Raw genomic sequence first — 16,048 nt, 5'->3', positions numbered from 1 at the left:
ACAGTAAGGAGTTCGGCTCCTTTAAACCTATGTAACTGAGCCTGTAAAAATAAACGATTTAAATAAAAAAAAAATAATTTTTCAACAGTGCTTTTAAAATGTTATTTTCCTAAACAGATTATTTATTTTCAGCAAATTTGTCAAGCATCATATTTTATTCAGACTAGACTTAAAGGTTGGATTTTTTGAAAGAAAGATCGATGATTTTTAATACACTCTTTTGGAAAAACAGTCGTAATTCAAATTGATCATATGATAATGAAAACTGTGATTTTGGGTGTCGGTGAAGAAGTACCTGACAAAAACGGTCAGGGGAAGAAGAAGAATAAAAAGAAGAAGAAGAATAAGAAAAAAAAGAAGAATAATAGTAAGAAGAAAGAAGAAGCAAAAAAAGAGGAAAAAGATGAAGAAGAAAAAGAAGGAAAAGAAGAAGAGGAAGAATGAGCATTCGTTTGGCCGTATATTCAAGAAACAACCTTTATTATGTCATGTTAGAAGTAATTTTGCAGTTATATATGGTATGAGCTCTCCCATCTGTAATCACTTCAAAAATATGATTTGTCATAGATTTCGTCGAATTTCATGGCGTTGCCACGTTGAATTTATCCCAACACTGATGAATAACCGCCCGTAGCCTGGATATGTTGTCATATTTCCGCCCCATCGCATAAACCAGGATCCCTATGTTCTATGGGATTACAATCCTGACTGCAATCCGGCCATTCGAGCTGAGAGATGATGATTTTATCAAACCAAGCCTTTGGTTGCTTAGAAATATGAATCGTTGCATTGTCCTGCTGAAATGTTAGGTCCTCGATCCCCAGCTCTTGCAGTCCGAACCATCTAGATTAAATTACTTTTCGTTTAAAAAGAAGGATGGATGACCAAGCAATCCCTGTTATTTTATCCTTTTTGGGTTAATGCAATGAATCCTTCTCTCTCGTCATGATGTGATGAATTGGTCAACAGAAGAGGTCAGGCCACACATGTCTATAGAGACTCGCCAGAAATTCCAGGAGCTTGATTGGGATGTTCTAATGCTAGACCATATAGTCTGGACCTGGCTCCAAGCGATTACCATCTTTTTTTTCGCATTGCAAAATTTCCTGAGTTATAAGAAATTGGGATCAAGAGAAGATTGAAAAAATCGTTTGCTAGACTTTTTTGCCTGTAAGGACCAAGATTTCTATGAGAAAGGCATGATAAAGATACCGCTAAAATGCCAACAAATCGGGCAATTCGAAGCATATTAAATAAAGTTTTGAATTTCACACAAAAATAATGGATTTCTTTTTCCTCAACCTAATATTACACCACATTATAAAATGAAGATGGATCTAAAAGGAGTAAAAAGGAGTAAAAATGAGTAAAAAGGAATTTCCATTTTTGCCACTGGAACAGTTGTTCACTGACGAAAGAACGACGCTTTACCTTTTTTAGCTTCAAATCATAAGAAACCCTAGTTCTTTACTTTTGAATTAATACCAACATATCGCATGAGTATGGCTCGTAATGTGGAAACAAGCTTTACTTGTGTTTGGCTCGGACTCTCATTGAGCAATACCTGCAATTCAGTGTCTTTGAAGATTTTTGGCCTTCCTCCAAGTGGAAGGTCCGTGTTTTAAGTGACGTAATCAATCACGGAACATTATTTCACAACATATTCGTATACTTTCAGATCCAACTGTCGTAATGGCAGTTGGGGCCTATAGGAGGTCTCTCCCTTTTCCTCGTCTCAAACGGGCCTGTTTTGCTGAAATATGTAAATTGTATCGAGGACCGATTTTAAGCTTTGAAAAAATTTGTATTCGGTAATCGTAAAACTATTTTCCATAAACCCTTTCTAAATGCGCAGAGTTATTTCTTCCTCAGATGGACAACCAAAGCGCAAAGGTCCAAATCAGAAAATCTGAAAAATATCGGAGACATCAAATTTTCATCTCCACCACGATTTCTAAAACATACTGTCACGGTGCTCGATTGTGTAGTCTGTTTTTGGGAATACCTACCGAGCCATAAAAATGTATGTGACATGATAATGTGAGTAAAATAGTCATCCCAGCTTGATTGGATTGTCAGAAATGATAGTGTACCAAACTATCTGAACTAACTAAACTAAAATCTATAATCGAACACAACAACTGAATCTGAATTCTCCGTTTTCAAAAACATGTGACATATGCGACGCACACCAGCAGAAAATCAAACATCAAACTTAATTCATTATATGGTCCCGTATTCTAATTTCTACAGAGTGCAAATGCTCTGGATGTAAGAGAACATATTGCTCTTACGATTCGACCAATCAGAACACGGAATTTCCGTTTGGAAATTTTTCGATTGTTTGATACAGGGTGGGCCATTTAAAGTGGAAGGATTTGTTTTTGCAATAGCAAAGTAAAGAAGTGGAATTTTTAAATTTTTTTTTTGAAATTCATTTATTTTGGTCCAAGGAGATTTGTTCTAACTACTTTTTGATTATGATATCTCGTAAATGACCGCCTCTGGCCTTGACCGCAAAATGTGCCGTTTTCTCGGCATTTTCCATCACTTTGCCCAATGTTTCGGCCGATATGGCAGCAATTTCTTGTCGGATATTGTCTTTCAGCGCAGCCAGGGTCCTTGGTTTACCAGTGTATACCTTGGATTTTAAATATCCCCATAAAAAGTCAGGAGGCGTCAAATCAGGTGATCTCGGTGGCCCGTCATAATCGCCGTTTTTCGATATTAATCTTCCGGGGAACATTTCGCGCAATAATTTGGTCGTGGCAGCCGCTGTATGGCATGTAGCACCGTCCTGTTGGAACCAGTAATTGTCCAATTCATTTTCACGAACAAATGGCAATAAAAAATCGGTTATCATTGTCCGATAACGCTCCCCATTCACCGTTACCGTTGCTCCATTTTCGTTTTCAAAGAAGTACGGGCCGATGACTTTATCGGCATAAATGCCACACCACACAGTAACTGTTTGGTCGTAAAGAGGTTGCGTTTCGATGAATTGAGGGTTTTCAGTAGCATAAAACCGACATGTTTGTTTATTCACTCCTCCATTCAAGTTGAAATGCGCCTCATCAGTCATTATGATTTTTTGCCAAAAGCCACGTTATTTTGAATGTACAGCTGAACAATTTCAGCGCGTTGTTTAGGTGTGTATTGTTCCATGGTTAAAATTGTACTGAAATGACGCTTCCAACGCGGTATGACATTTGTTAATCTGACATCTCTGTCAAAAGTTATGGGGTTGCCAGATGCTTCCACTTTAAATGGCCCACCCTGTAGTTAGTTTTAGGTGTACCGGTAAGTTTCTTAAGTAAGTTTAAAACAGATGGCATAACTTGATCATTATTCCAGTGAATCAAATTTCCAGACATTCGTTGGAAAGCTACTGTCATTGCGCGTCTTTTTCAGTATATGTCAGAAAGTTGAAGCGTAAACAACATAGTTTTTGCCACTTCGAATATGTCGAATTTCGTACCAACGAGAGTGCTTTTGCGAGAAGTGTTACGTCATTACTTCAATATGAAGAAAAGAAGCTGCGGAAAGTCATCGCATTTTGGTGGAAGTATATGGTGACAATGCTCCAACTGAGCGAACGTGTCAGACGTGATTTGCACGGTTTAAAAGTGGTAATTTTGACTTGGAAGACGAAACACGTTCCGGACCGCCAAAAAAGTTTGAAGATAAAGAATTGGAGACTTTACTCGATCAAGATCCATCACAAACGCAACAAGAACTTGCAATTGCACTTAGAGTAGCTCAGCAAACCATATCCGATCGTTTAAAAGCAATAGAAAAGATAGGACATTAGGTGCCTTTTGAATTGAAGCTACGGGACGTCGAACGCCGTTTTTTCACGTACGAACAACTGCTCCAACGGCATAAAAGAAAGGGTTTTTTTGCATCAAATCGTAACTAGCGATGAAAAATGGGTCCATTACGACAATCCTAAACGTCGGGCAACGTATGGATACCCCGGCCATGCATCAATATCAATACCGCACAAAATATTCACGGCCAGAAGGTTATGCTGTCTATGGGACCAGCTAGTTGTGGTGTACTATGAGCTGCTAAAACCGAATGAAACCATTACGAGAGACCTCAACCGATGACAATTGATGCGTTTGAGCCAAGCACTGAAGAAAAAATGGCCACAATACGAGCAAAGACATGATAAAGTTACTTTGCAGCACGACAATGCTCGGCCGCATGTCGCGAAACCGGTCAAAACATACTTGGAAACGCTAAAATGGAAGGCCCTATCCCACCCGCCGTATTCTCAAGACATTGCTCCGTCCGATTACTTTCCTTTTTGCAAAAATTGGATCGATTCTTGGTTAGCCGACAAACCGGACGATTATTTCCGCAAAGGGGTTCGTGAATCGCCAGAAAGATGGGAAGAGGCTGTGACTAGCGATGGGCAATACTTTGAATATTAAATTTGTAATTTGTAGATCATTTTTGAAAAAAAAACGAAGATACTCAGATATATTTTTTTATTCATTGTAATGAATTGTTACGGAGTGTTCAGGTTGATCGATGCAAACATCTCGTAAATCCATCAGGAAATAACTGAGCAATAATTTTAAGTATATGAGCCACCGCATGTGTCGTCAATTTCGACCAATCAGAAACAGGGATTTCCGTTTGGTTAGTTTCATGATATATATTATTTCCTTCAATGTAAAAATTTGTAATCTAGTGTTCAAATCGATTGATACAAAAATCTCATCGATTCATCATGAAATGACTGAGCAATAAGCGTTTGAAATTGAACAATTTCAATTTGTACCCTAATATGTTCTCGAAAGATGTAATCCTACGTTGAAAACAAATATAAGAAAATGTGTCAATATAACATGGTCAGTAATAACTTAGTATAATATTTACAAAAATACTATTTTAGCATTGAACTTACATTCCCCGTCTTGAAAACTAACACTTTTATGAACGACGTTTCCGGCAACAAATCGGCTGGCGGTAATCCACTGGCCCGATCGGTCACCACGGTTACTTTATAATCCAGTTTCAATGGCGCTCCCGGAATCAACAACGGCAGCTGTCGATAGGGCGTTTCCACCTGGTAGTGTCGATGATCCGCCTGTATAAGCACATTCAGCCCACTCGCCTCCTTCTGGGCTGAAATGTTCTCCAGAACTAGAAAAAGTTTAAACACAGGCCCTAGACCCAACACTTCGGCGGCCATCTTGATTGGAACCATTCCAATATCTCCCGATAGGTTGCTATCCGCCGAATTGATAACATCCAGTGTTGCTCGGGCTGCCGTCAAACGCATCCTCCACAGTTCCGTTTGAAACGAGTTGTGAATCGCCGCCGCATGCTCCTTCTCCCGCAGTGTTTGCTCAACGAAAATCTTGGTCTTCTTCGGAATCTGTAAACTCCCGGGAGCCTCCTCATTCGACGTCTTCATATCGTAAATATTATCCGTAGTCGGAAACTCGGCTGTCCGCTTGAGAATCTTCACGATCAGCGAACCATCGGAAGTGACCAGGATCAGTACGTGCTCTTCTCGACCAAGCCGGCCAAACTTCAGCGCTGTCACGGTCTCCGGAGCATAGAACTGATCGACCAGTTTCTTCTGACAGTAGAACTGCACCAGTCCTCCGCGAAGTGCCACACAGACGAGATTGATTCCGAGGTGTGGCAAACAGACCGGTGTCATGCAGACCGCCGGCTGTGGCAGTGTTACCGACCAGAGCTTCTTGCCCTTCTTCGAGTAGCAGAGCAGATAATTGTTCATACAAACCACGACAATTGTCTGATCGATCGGCAGCAGCGCCAAACCAGCGGCCGGATGCTCTAGTTTGACAATGTGCTGACCAACCAGCCAACCCTTGCGAAGCAAGCATAGTGACCCTTCCCGCGTCGTGACGACCAATCGAAAATCAATATCGTACTGGCCACTGGCCGAGACGATACTTGGGGTTCCCTGAAACGAACAGACCCGAGCCTGATGCAACATGACAAACGCTTGCGTGTCGAGGATAACTATTTCCCCCGATTCGGTTGCCAAAATTAGACACGAAGCTGATTTGTTATCGTTTGTTGCTTTCTTGATCGACGTCATGGCTGTGATGACAGAAAAGCGCTCCAGGCGGGATTCCGCGTGTTCCTGGATGAAGCCTGCGCGGCTGTTTTCGGGCAGAGCAAGCAACTCTTGCGAAATGTCGGTCATTTGGGAGGTATGTAGAGTTCGTAGAGTTTCAACGAGCTTGTCAACGTTGTCAGGCTTTTCAACGGGCAACTTCTTCCAAACATCAACCTCCAGTGGGTCAACCTCCATCGGTGGAATTGTGAACTTGTAATACGGCTTCATATTCCTGTAGAACAGAACGGAAGAGGCGATCGCTACGGCGATAACTGTGGATGAAAAAGTATGAGAGTACAGTTCGAATAATTGATGAGACAATTACTTGGTATTCGAGGTTCTTGCTCGTTGATGTAGAGACTCTCCAGTGCCGATGGTATTCCTGGAAGGTTTTGCTCACTGGCTAGATTGGTTCCTTTGTACACCTTGAGCTTTGGTTTTGTGTTGAAATCGAACAGTGGAATGTCCACAATTACCAGCTGGTAGTAGTTGTCGTTCTTCAGATCGCACAGGGACATACACGAGGGAAGCGTGTGCAGTGCGGCTGTTCCATCGCACTGGGCGTCCAGCCACTTTTCGGTCGCTTTCGTTTTGCTGCGGATAGGTAAACGCAAACATTTGTGAAAACGGATTGTTATTATTATTGTAAACAGTTCATTTGTTAGCAGTGAAGACTTCTATTATGAACAGTGCATTCCATGATAATTTCTGTTATAAAATAATTTTCATTCTAATTTGGGGTATGAATGATAAAACGTGATAAAATTGAACAAATATCATCACTTAAACCACCATATTAAAAACTCTTGAAACATCTTTGACATTCTCCATGAAAAAGGCAAGGTATGGACATACATTTATACAGAAACTATACATACGAATCCTTCGACAACTCCAAGTCAGAATTTAACGTATGTATTAAAAATTAACTAATGTCGGAAGGTTGGTAAATGCTGTAGGCATAAAATAGATCCCATGCGTAGGTTCTTCAGCTTCCTGTCCAGTAACTCCTATCTCCACCAACCCACGATGCCGACTGAGGTACGAGTAACCATAGTGAAGATCGGGTAACCAACCCTGGTGATTTTGGTCGTATGCTGACAGGGAACGGAGTCTTTTCGAGCATCTGCCCCCCAACACCGCTACACCTGAAGATCACATCAGGAAACGGAAACACAAATTGACCACATTTTGATCGACGGTCACTTCTCAGATACAATCGACGTCAGAGCCTATCATGGCGCTTACACCAAGTGATGGTCAAATTGCGTTCTACACTGTCAGTCGTCAATAACATAAGACATAAACGCCCTCCACGGTACCACCTACGACGACTGCCGACGACGAACGTTGCTGCAACATACTCGCCGCGTCTTGAAGCTGCATTACTGGGGGTAGACAAAATGCACACTGCCTCTCTCGATGCATGCTGGAAAACATTGCAAACAGGACAGCAGAGACCGTCATCGAGTATGAACATCGTGGACGGGTGACTCGACAAAACGTGGAATGATACCGACTGAAGGCAGCAAATACATTTCTTTCGGGAAAAAAAGATCCGCCTGGAAAAGAAAGTGTGTGAGGAGATGAAGATGCTTTGAAGTTCTCGAGGATCGAGGAAATTCTTCAAGAGATTAAACGCCTCGCACAAGGACTTTGTGTCGTGGGACGAAATTTGCAGGAACAAAGAAGGAGCGGTCTTGACGAACAGACGAAATGAATGAAAGGTGGAAGCAGCACTACGATGAACACCTGAAGAACCAAGACGGTGTTGATGAGGACTACACCGGTGCAGTGAACAACGACGAGGTACCACCCAGACGATGGGTGATGTTAAGAATGGCCTCGCAGCGGAGCTCTACAAGGGAGGCCCGGGAAAGCTTTTGAAGTGTATACATCGTTTAATAGTCAGGATATGGGATATGAAACAGCTGCCGGAGGAGTTTGAAGAAGGGATAATCTACCTATCAATACCAATAGTGACTAGCTGGATTGTAAGAATTACCCTGCAGTCACGATTCTGAATGGTGCATATAAAATTATATTCCAGATCCTCTTCCGCTGTCTATCGATGAAAGTATGCAGATTTGTAGGAAGTTATTTATTTATTTAATTGACTTTCCGTCTTATGACAAGGCCTGAAGAACAATATTCCCCCAATCCACACGGTTGTGGACTGCCGGTCTCCAATTTCATGGGCATCGCGTACTAAATATCTGCTCGGTTCATAACACCCTGTAATGCTAGGTTGAACAGCAAGCAAGAGAGGCCATCACCACGACGAAGTCTCCTGTGGGATTCGAATAGACTCGACAGTCCGCCCGAAATCCGCACGCAGCACTGCATACCATCCATCGTAGCTTTAATCAGTCTAATCAGCTTCCCGGGGAGGCCGTTTTCGTCCATAATTTTCCATAGCTCTTCGCGGTCGATGGTATCATACGCTACTTTGAAATCGATGAACAGATGGTTCGTGGGGAGTCTGTATTCACGGGTTTTCTGGAGGATCTGCCGCAACGTGAAAATTTGGTCCATCGTTGGCCATCCTTTAACGAAGCTGGCCTGACCCCTTCCCACAAATTTGTTCGCAATTGGTGATAGTCGGCGTAAAATAATCCAAAATAGCACTTTGTAGGCAACATTGAGGATGGTGATTGCACGATAGTTCTCTCTCCAAAAGTGTCGCGAGTATCAGGTCTCTACACACTACATCTACGGTGTGTGGATCTTAGGCGATCTGCCAGAATCGTTTGAGACTCACCTGTCTGCTCTTCAACGGGACATTGGAAGATGTTATGCGGAAAGTGGGCTCCAACATGCGAGGCACGATTTTGCACATGTCTATTCAGTTTATCTGCTTCGCCGACGCAAATCCTTAAGGTTCAACAAACTTCGACCCTGTACGAAGTACAAACCCCTAATTAGAACGGTTGTTCTCTATGGGCATGAAGCATGGACGATGTTTGAAGAGGAATCGACAAGCACGCCGTGTTTTCGAAAGCCGAATGCTCAGAACAATATATGGTGGTGTGCAAACTACTGTCAAAGTTGGAAGAATTCCAAATTCCTCTGTGTTGTCATAACGTCGACCCGGGATCATATCCAAATCCAGATACTTAATTTTATGGACGCGGGTGAAAACGGTATGGTAGGGGTTGTGCTCCTCCGCGAATATGGTTTGATGAAGGTTGACGGAAACCCCGCAAAGTTCTCTGAGGATACTTTTCGATAACACGATTGGAGCTCCAGGCTACGGTTATCGGAGTGAGGCTACCAAAAACCTCAAACAAATCTCTCTCCTTTCGAATTTCACATCGCTTCAAGAGTGAAGGTCTGAAAACTACCGAAGTTAATGAATGGAATTGGATTTAGTCGGAGTGGAACGACAGCACCAAATGAATGGGGTAAGTGGAGCTGAAGATCGTTGATTCAAGAGGTCAGAATTGCTTAATAGACCCATGCTAGATTGGCTGCGTCCCTCAGGCCATTTTCTCACGGTGACGATGATTTTTCGGGTCTACTGAAGTCTGTGTTAGTCGTAAGTAGAGTAGCGTTGAGAATACTTGATGACATGTCTAACGATCCGGGGTCTTCACATCGAGGGTCCCAGGTCGTTCGGCACGAGCTCGTGTATGTCATGACCCATTTGAATAAAATACACAGCACCGCACTTTTGCGACTAACTCTTTCAACAATACTCGAGAGACTAAAGACGCGTCCACATTATGCCGAATGATACCGATCGGTCTGTACCAGGCGGCATATTCGGTTCGTTATGTTATGTGGACGCCACATCGGGTGCACGAAGCCGAAGTCCCATCGGATGCACGAAGCCGTCACGAACACACGAAGCACAATGTCGTCAACGCTAATTTACTTCGTTTTGTTTTGGTTCGACTTTCTCGAACCGGGCCCACTTGTTTCGGTTTGATTCAAGTCGGTTTTCGGCACGTCAGCAAGCCCGGGCGGTACGTCCACATTTAGTCCATTTGTTGAATTTGCGGCATATTTCGGCAGAAGAGAGAATGAGCTTCTTAATCTCTCATTTTCCTCATTTTCATCCTCTAAAATTTGGTAAGAGCATGGAAGGCATATCGACGCGTATTTCTCATGTGCTCTTATTTTATTTCATTACTCTTGGTAAGCCTAGTAGGGCTCTCACATTACTTTTCCATTTTTAGAGAATCCAAAATTCGTCTAACATGCTCATCCCAAAATTCCTCAAAGATTCGGAACAGACAGAGCACTAAGAATATATACAGATTCGTTACTTTTATTAGTTTCGATTTATTCAATTGTCTTCATCTTATCTCCCACAGTGTAAAGCATAGTTCATCTTAAATCTGGACGCATTTAAACGGGTCTATCTCGGAGCTATGTGAACGAAATAAAAATGTTATACACTCAAAATGTAGGTCTTTTAGTGCACATTAAAGGAAAAATAACAAAAAAATTATACCGATGTGGTTTTGGTGAAATCACGAACTTTTCGGCGAATACCACTCATCATAGTTTGGACACCCTGTTCGCTGACCTCAGCGGCCATTTTGTTCCACCATCTCTTCATTCGTCCTACCATTCATCTTCATCTTCCGCTTGACAACTGCCCAATATTTTTTGATAGGGCGGAATTGAGGGCAGTTGGGTGGGTTGATGTCCTTTTCGACAAAATCCACCCCGTTGTCTCGATACCACTGTAGTACCTCTTTGCTGTAGTGACAGCTTGCCAAATCTGGCCAAAACTTTACTGGTCCTTTGTAATGTCCTTTCTAATGTACGGAAGAATACGTTTTCTCAGGCACTCCTACTTGGACATTTTGGAGTCCATGGTCTTGTTTGTCACAAAAAGCGGGGTTTTTCTTCCGCAGCTGCAAATACCTTACCAGATCAAACACTTTCTTGCTAACTTATCGGCAAAAACGAATTTGAACTTGCCGGGGACATCACCCCGACCAGTGGCTTTATAATATTTTTGGCCTGGAAGCTGCCCAAAATCCATCTTCACGTACGTTTCGTCATCCATGAGGATGCATCCGTCGTACTTCGTTAGAACCTTGTTGTATAACTTCCGGGCACGTCCTTTGGCTACTACATTCTGCTTCAATGTCCGGTTTGGTTGCTTACTGGCCCGATAAGATCGTATTCCTTCGCGCGGACGAATCCTTCTGACGGTGCACCAGTCGGCATTGAATTTCTTGGCGATGTCATAGTCCGACTGCCCTGGGTTTGCCTTGATCGTTCTCAACACCTTCAAATGCAGTTTCCGATCCTTAGTTCCACTATGACGCGGCTTCCATCACGTGTAACTTTTTTGAAACAAAACGAATCGTAATGAAATTTCCAGCACTGATAGAGGAAATATTCCAAAACAAAGTGCTGTCAAAACATTCTAGATCCGGCCACTAGGAGCGCTGTGGTATAATATACAGTGCGTCCAGATTTAGGATGAACTATGCTTTATTATGGCGGTGAATAATTCCATTGCTCGTCGAGGAACTCCAGTCCGATATAGCGACAGAGGGACACATATTGTTCGTGCGTGATGCTGTCCGGGCTTTGGATAAGCACCAAATTACCAAGAAGTTTACTAAAGCTAAAATGCCCTGGCGTTTCAATAAGCCAGCAGCTCCACAAATGGGTTGCAGTTGGGAATAGCTAGTCCAATCGGTTAAAAAGAATTCTCAGAAGCACACTCAACTGACGAGGAGTTGCGTAGTGCATTTACCCAAATTGGAGCCGTACTCAACAGCCGCCTCTTAATAAAGATACCCGTAGATAACGAAGCTGATCCAGTGTTCATTCCCATTCTTTATATTGGGTTCATTGGAAACCACGCCACGATATTCCCGATCCACAAAAAAGGCGATAAGCGGAATATTGATAACTACAGAGGGATTTCAAGCCTTTGCGCTATGTCAAGACTATTTGAATTGATTGTTATGGATCCAGTGTTCTCGTTTTTCAAGCACTATATTAGTTGGGATCAACATGGATTTATGGCCGAAAGGTCAACGACCCCAAACTTGCTGTTTTTTTTTTGTAATTACGTCGTCGACAGCATGGTCGAATGGTCCCAAACCGACGCTATATATGCCGATCTAACAGCCGCCTTCGACAAAATTCATCACGACATCGCTATAGCCAAGTTGGCAAAGCTAGGCGTCACTGGAAATTTACTAAGTTGGTTCGAATCCTACCTCAAAGGACGCCGATTAACTGTTTCAGTTGGAGACAACAGCTCGGAGTCGTTCGGAGCAACTTCTGGGATACCACAAGGAAGCCACTTGGGTCCTCTAGTTTTCCTGGTTTACTTTAACGACATTTTTTTGGTGCTAGAGGGACCCCGAGCTTCATTCGCCGACGATTTGAAGATATTTTTTCCGTTCAACCACCGATGCTATCTTTTTCCAACGGCAGTTGGATACATTCGCTTCTTGTTGTTCTGTCAATTGTATATCAATCAACCCTTCCAAGTGTACGACGCCGCGTACACTCGGATATCCCCGTCCGGGATATCTTAGGTAGCCGTGATCCTGATCTTCTGCTTCATCTATACCTGTTCCTCAGAAACGCCGATGTCAACGTTTAATGATGTTTCCTTCGTTGTGTCCCTGTTTCATATCCCTCCTATCCGATCTATAAACTTTTACTTAGTCGCGGCAATACATACACACACTCTTTACAGATACACGGGCCAAAGGTTGTGCAGTCCACTGATGATTCAACAAGAGCCAAAGATTGTACCGCGCATGACAACTCTACACGAGCTGATGATTGCGCCGGCTAGTGACCATTCTATCCTGGATTCCTTGAGTCGAGAAGACGCACCACGCTAGATATGGGGTACATACTAGGGGGGCTTTGCTGATTAATGGTCAGCTGCATCCCAATAGGAAGAATCCCGTGTCGGGCACACGTACAGAGCATTGGAGACAGCAGCATCCCAATTACGAGAACACTTGTAATACTAACCTCGAGCCGACCGCGAGTAATCGGTTACATATTACTAACATAGATAATAAGAAAAACTGTCAAAATATTGAACTCCGGCCCCGTCAGGCTAACGCCATATGAGCCTTGATAAAAATATATATTTTGGAAAAAAAAGTGTACGACGGTTACCTTCGGTAGGAAGAAGGAGCTAATTATGCACAATTATACCATATTTGATGTCAAAATTGAACGGAGAACGGAGATTGAAGATCTTGGAGTGGTTCTAGATTCAAAATTGGAATTGAAGCAACACGTTTCACACATCGTTGGTAAGACATCAAGAAATTTGGGTTTCATCTTTAGAGTCTCCAAAAGTTTCACCGTTGTCTACTGTCTCAAATCGCTGTATTGCGCTCTGGTTCGTCCAACCCTGGAGTATGGAAGCATCATTTGGAATCCGTGCTTTCAGAACGGGGCGACGCGAATCGAATCAGTGCAACGACGGTTTGTTAGATACGCTCTCCGACTGTTGCCTTGGCGTGATCCGCTTCGGCTTCCAAGCTACGAGAGTCGCAGCTTGCTGATCCATCTGGACTCTCTACATACCAGACGAAATCTAGCGAGGTCATTGTTTGTTGCTGATCTCATAACCAATCGCATCGATTGCCCGCAACTCCTGGAAAAACTGAACTTCAATGTTCCTTCATGACGTCTGAGAAATACACCGTTCATGTGAATGTTACCTCAGCGATCGAACTACGGCATGCATTCCGGAATAACGGGACTACAGCGCACCTTCAACACGATTGCTCCCGTATTTGATCTCAATTCCTCCAGAAGCATGTTGAAGCAGCGATTCTTAAGTTTAATTAGGTTAAGTTGAAATCATTGGGACCTTGATATAAACAATAAACAACAACAACAATTGGATGGTTGGATGGATCAAAGAATTTGATACTGTGTGACGATAATGTACAAGCTGTGCCTTGTGGATGGCAGGTTTCACCGGTTATGGGGTGTTCTGCAAACGCTGATTGCCAACTACACATACCAAAAAATCAACATAATTTAAGAAGGTAAGACTTATATTCATAGGGGACACCGTTGTTATTGTAGATCCTGAAAATCAATTAATCTCCCGGCAAGGTATCGTGAAAGAAGGTCAGGTCCGTAAAACAACAGTCTAATATCTAGAGGAGTTCATCGTTAATCGTTCTTGATATTTGGAGTGAAAGTGTGCGGGGCAAGATCTCTCTCTCTCTTTTTTTATGCGGTCCCTAACTACCGCACAAAAAAGTTTTTTCCAAAATGTGTACCGAACTCGATTTTTTAAAGCTGCTGGTGAAGTTTTGCACGATTTATTTTTATCCGACTTTTTTTTGTGCGGGGGATAGGGACCAGGTTTGCATGTACTTAACAAGCTCAATATTTACAAGCCCTGGTTAAAACCCTATATCTATTGGGAAATTCTATTGTAGATTACGTACTGAACTAAATCTGATATTTGAGCTTAATCCAAAATTCTTATATCCTACGAATTGAACTGAAGGTAAAAATGATACGTGCTAATTAAAAACGTGTAGTTACGAATTATTCATTTCTTAGACCCAGCGGAAGGCTGAAGATAAGGGTCAGGAAAGGAAACAACCATGAGAAGATTAACTGAACGTAAGTCCGGGATTTTTTTGTTATTGTTGTATTAAACTTGACAAATGACAAAGATCTTTTTTTTTCAATACTAAGACTCTTGTAAATAATGCTCTTGTAGATTACCCATCAAAGATTCTACACGTTGATTTTTTTTGTCTACTGCCTTCTAAAAACTAATTTTATTTCTTTTCCGCAGACTGATCATCACTTGGTTTGATACTAATTCATTCACATCACATCCTATAAAATTGATACAATTGCAAATATTATAGTCTCACCTCAGAAACATTATCAATCGAAAACAAACTCAATAACTAAAATTCCACTGAACACTGGCGAAGGACTGCGAGAAACGTCAATATTGCGTTGTATGTTTGGTTTGCTTACAATCGGTTACCATTGGAAACGTGAGTTCACGCTGCCAACCTGTTGAAGTCCGAAGGCGCGCTCTCTCAATCTGAGGGAAACGCGCGATTTGATGCGCACCAAATTGCATCCATTTGTGATAGGGACGCATTTGTTATGAATCGGAAAATAGGTTCCGCACGCGGTCCGAATTCATTGTTCGGCACTCCGGAATGTCAAATATAATCGCTGTCACGCGCTGGCATTATCTTGCGGAACAGCTATTTCTTTGCAGTCGTGAAAAATCTTTTCACTCAACGCATTCCATTGTGCACAGTGACTTCTTTGAATAAATTCAGCTCAAATGCTCGAATCATTCCAGAAGGGGAAATATGGGTTTGAGTGTACTTTTCACTTTCAGCCTTTGGCTGCTTTTTTCTCCCTGCGCGGAAAAAAATGCGCCGACCTTTGCTTATCCGAATGAATGAATTTAAAAAGCGGTTATGCGACGATCATCATGGGATGGTTTATTATGGCATTGCCGCAGATGAGAGTTTTCCGGTTTGAGCCAGCGATCAAGTGTTGTTTGTTTTAGTTAACATAAAGATCAATCCATTCGGAAGGGGCACTATTCCGGAATTTGGCTGATAAAATAGGAATGTTGAGATGTCAGCTGAACTGTTTTAATGTGCATCGCTTAAACAGTACCGCCTGCCATGCCATAGGAGATGCAACTTGGCTTGCACATATTTGTATATTTAGATACTCAGGCAAAACGATTATCTTTAAAGAACGTCGGCCTTGAACGATACTGTCCATCCGCAATTCATCAAATCACAGTCGTAATCTAATCTTGCTTCCGACCATAAACAACGAATCGGAAACCTCTCAATAGTATTGCCACAAGCCTGATTGTTGCAGGTTTGAGTTTAGCATTCAGACGGAGCGCATTATTAATTTTGCAAAATGGAAAACCAAACTGCCATTGTCAATAGGAATGCGGCATTACAA

At 42.4% G+C, this 16,048-nt stretch overlaps 1 protein-coding gene across 3 annotated transcripts in view; it reads right to left on the bottom strand.

The window, feature by feature from the left end:
• Positions 1-16,048, bottom strand: part of LOC129769820 (Bardet-Biedl syndrome 1 protein homolog) — a 67,133-nt gene that overhangs the window by 14,826 nt on the left and 36,259 nt on the right. The window contains exons 1-3 of one of the 3 annotated variants that reach the window (XM_055772302.1): positions 14,971-15,069; positions 6,435-6,703; positions 4,919-6,381 (exon numbers count right to left, since the gene is read on the bottom strand). In XM_055772302.1, coding sequence (XP_055628277.1) covers positions 4,919-6,381; positions 6,435-6,703; positions 14,971-14,981 — 1,743 coding nt within the window. In that variant the 5' untranslated portion in view covers positions 14,982-15,069. Of the gene's footprint in view, positions 1-4,918; positions 6,382-6,434; positions 6,704-8,870; positions 8,970-14,970; positions 15,070-16,048 lie in introns of those variants that run through there. The other 2 variants (XM_055772304.1, XM_055772303.1) reach the window with 2 other exon arrangements.

The sequence above is a fragment of the Toxorhynchites rutilus genome, chromosome 2 (genome assembly GCF_029784135.1).
Source record: "Toxorhynchites rutilus septentrionalis strain SRP chromosome 2, ASM2978413v1, whole genome shotgun sequence".
In the NCBI taxonomy this organism is placed as follows: domain Eukaryota; kingdom Metazoa; phylum Arthropoda; class Insecta; order Diptera; family Culicidae; genus Toxorhynchites; species Toxorhynchites rutilus.
This window is presented reverse-complemented; position numbering and strand designations above follow the sequence as displayed.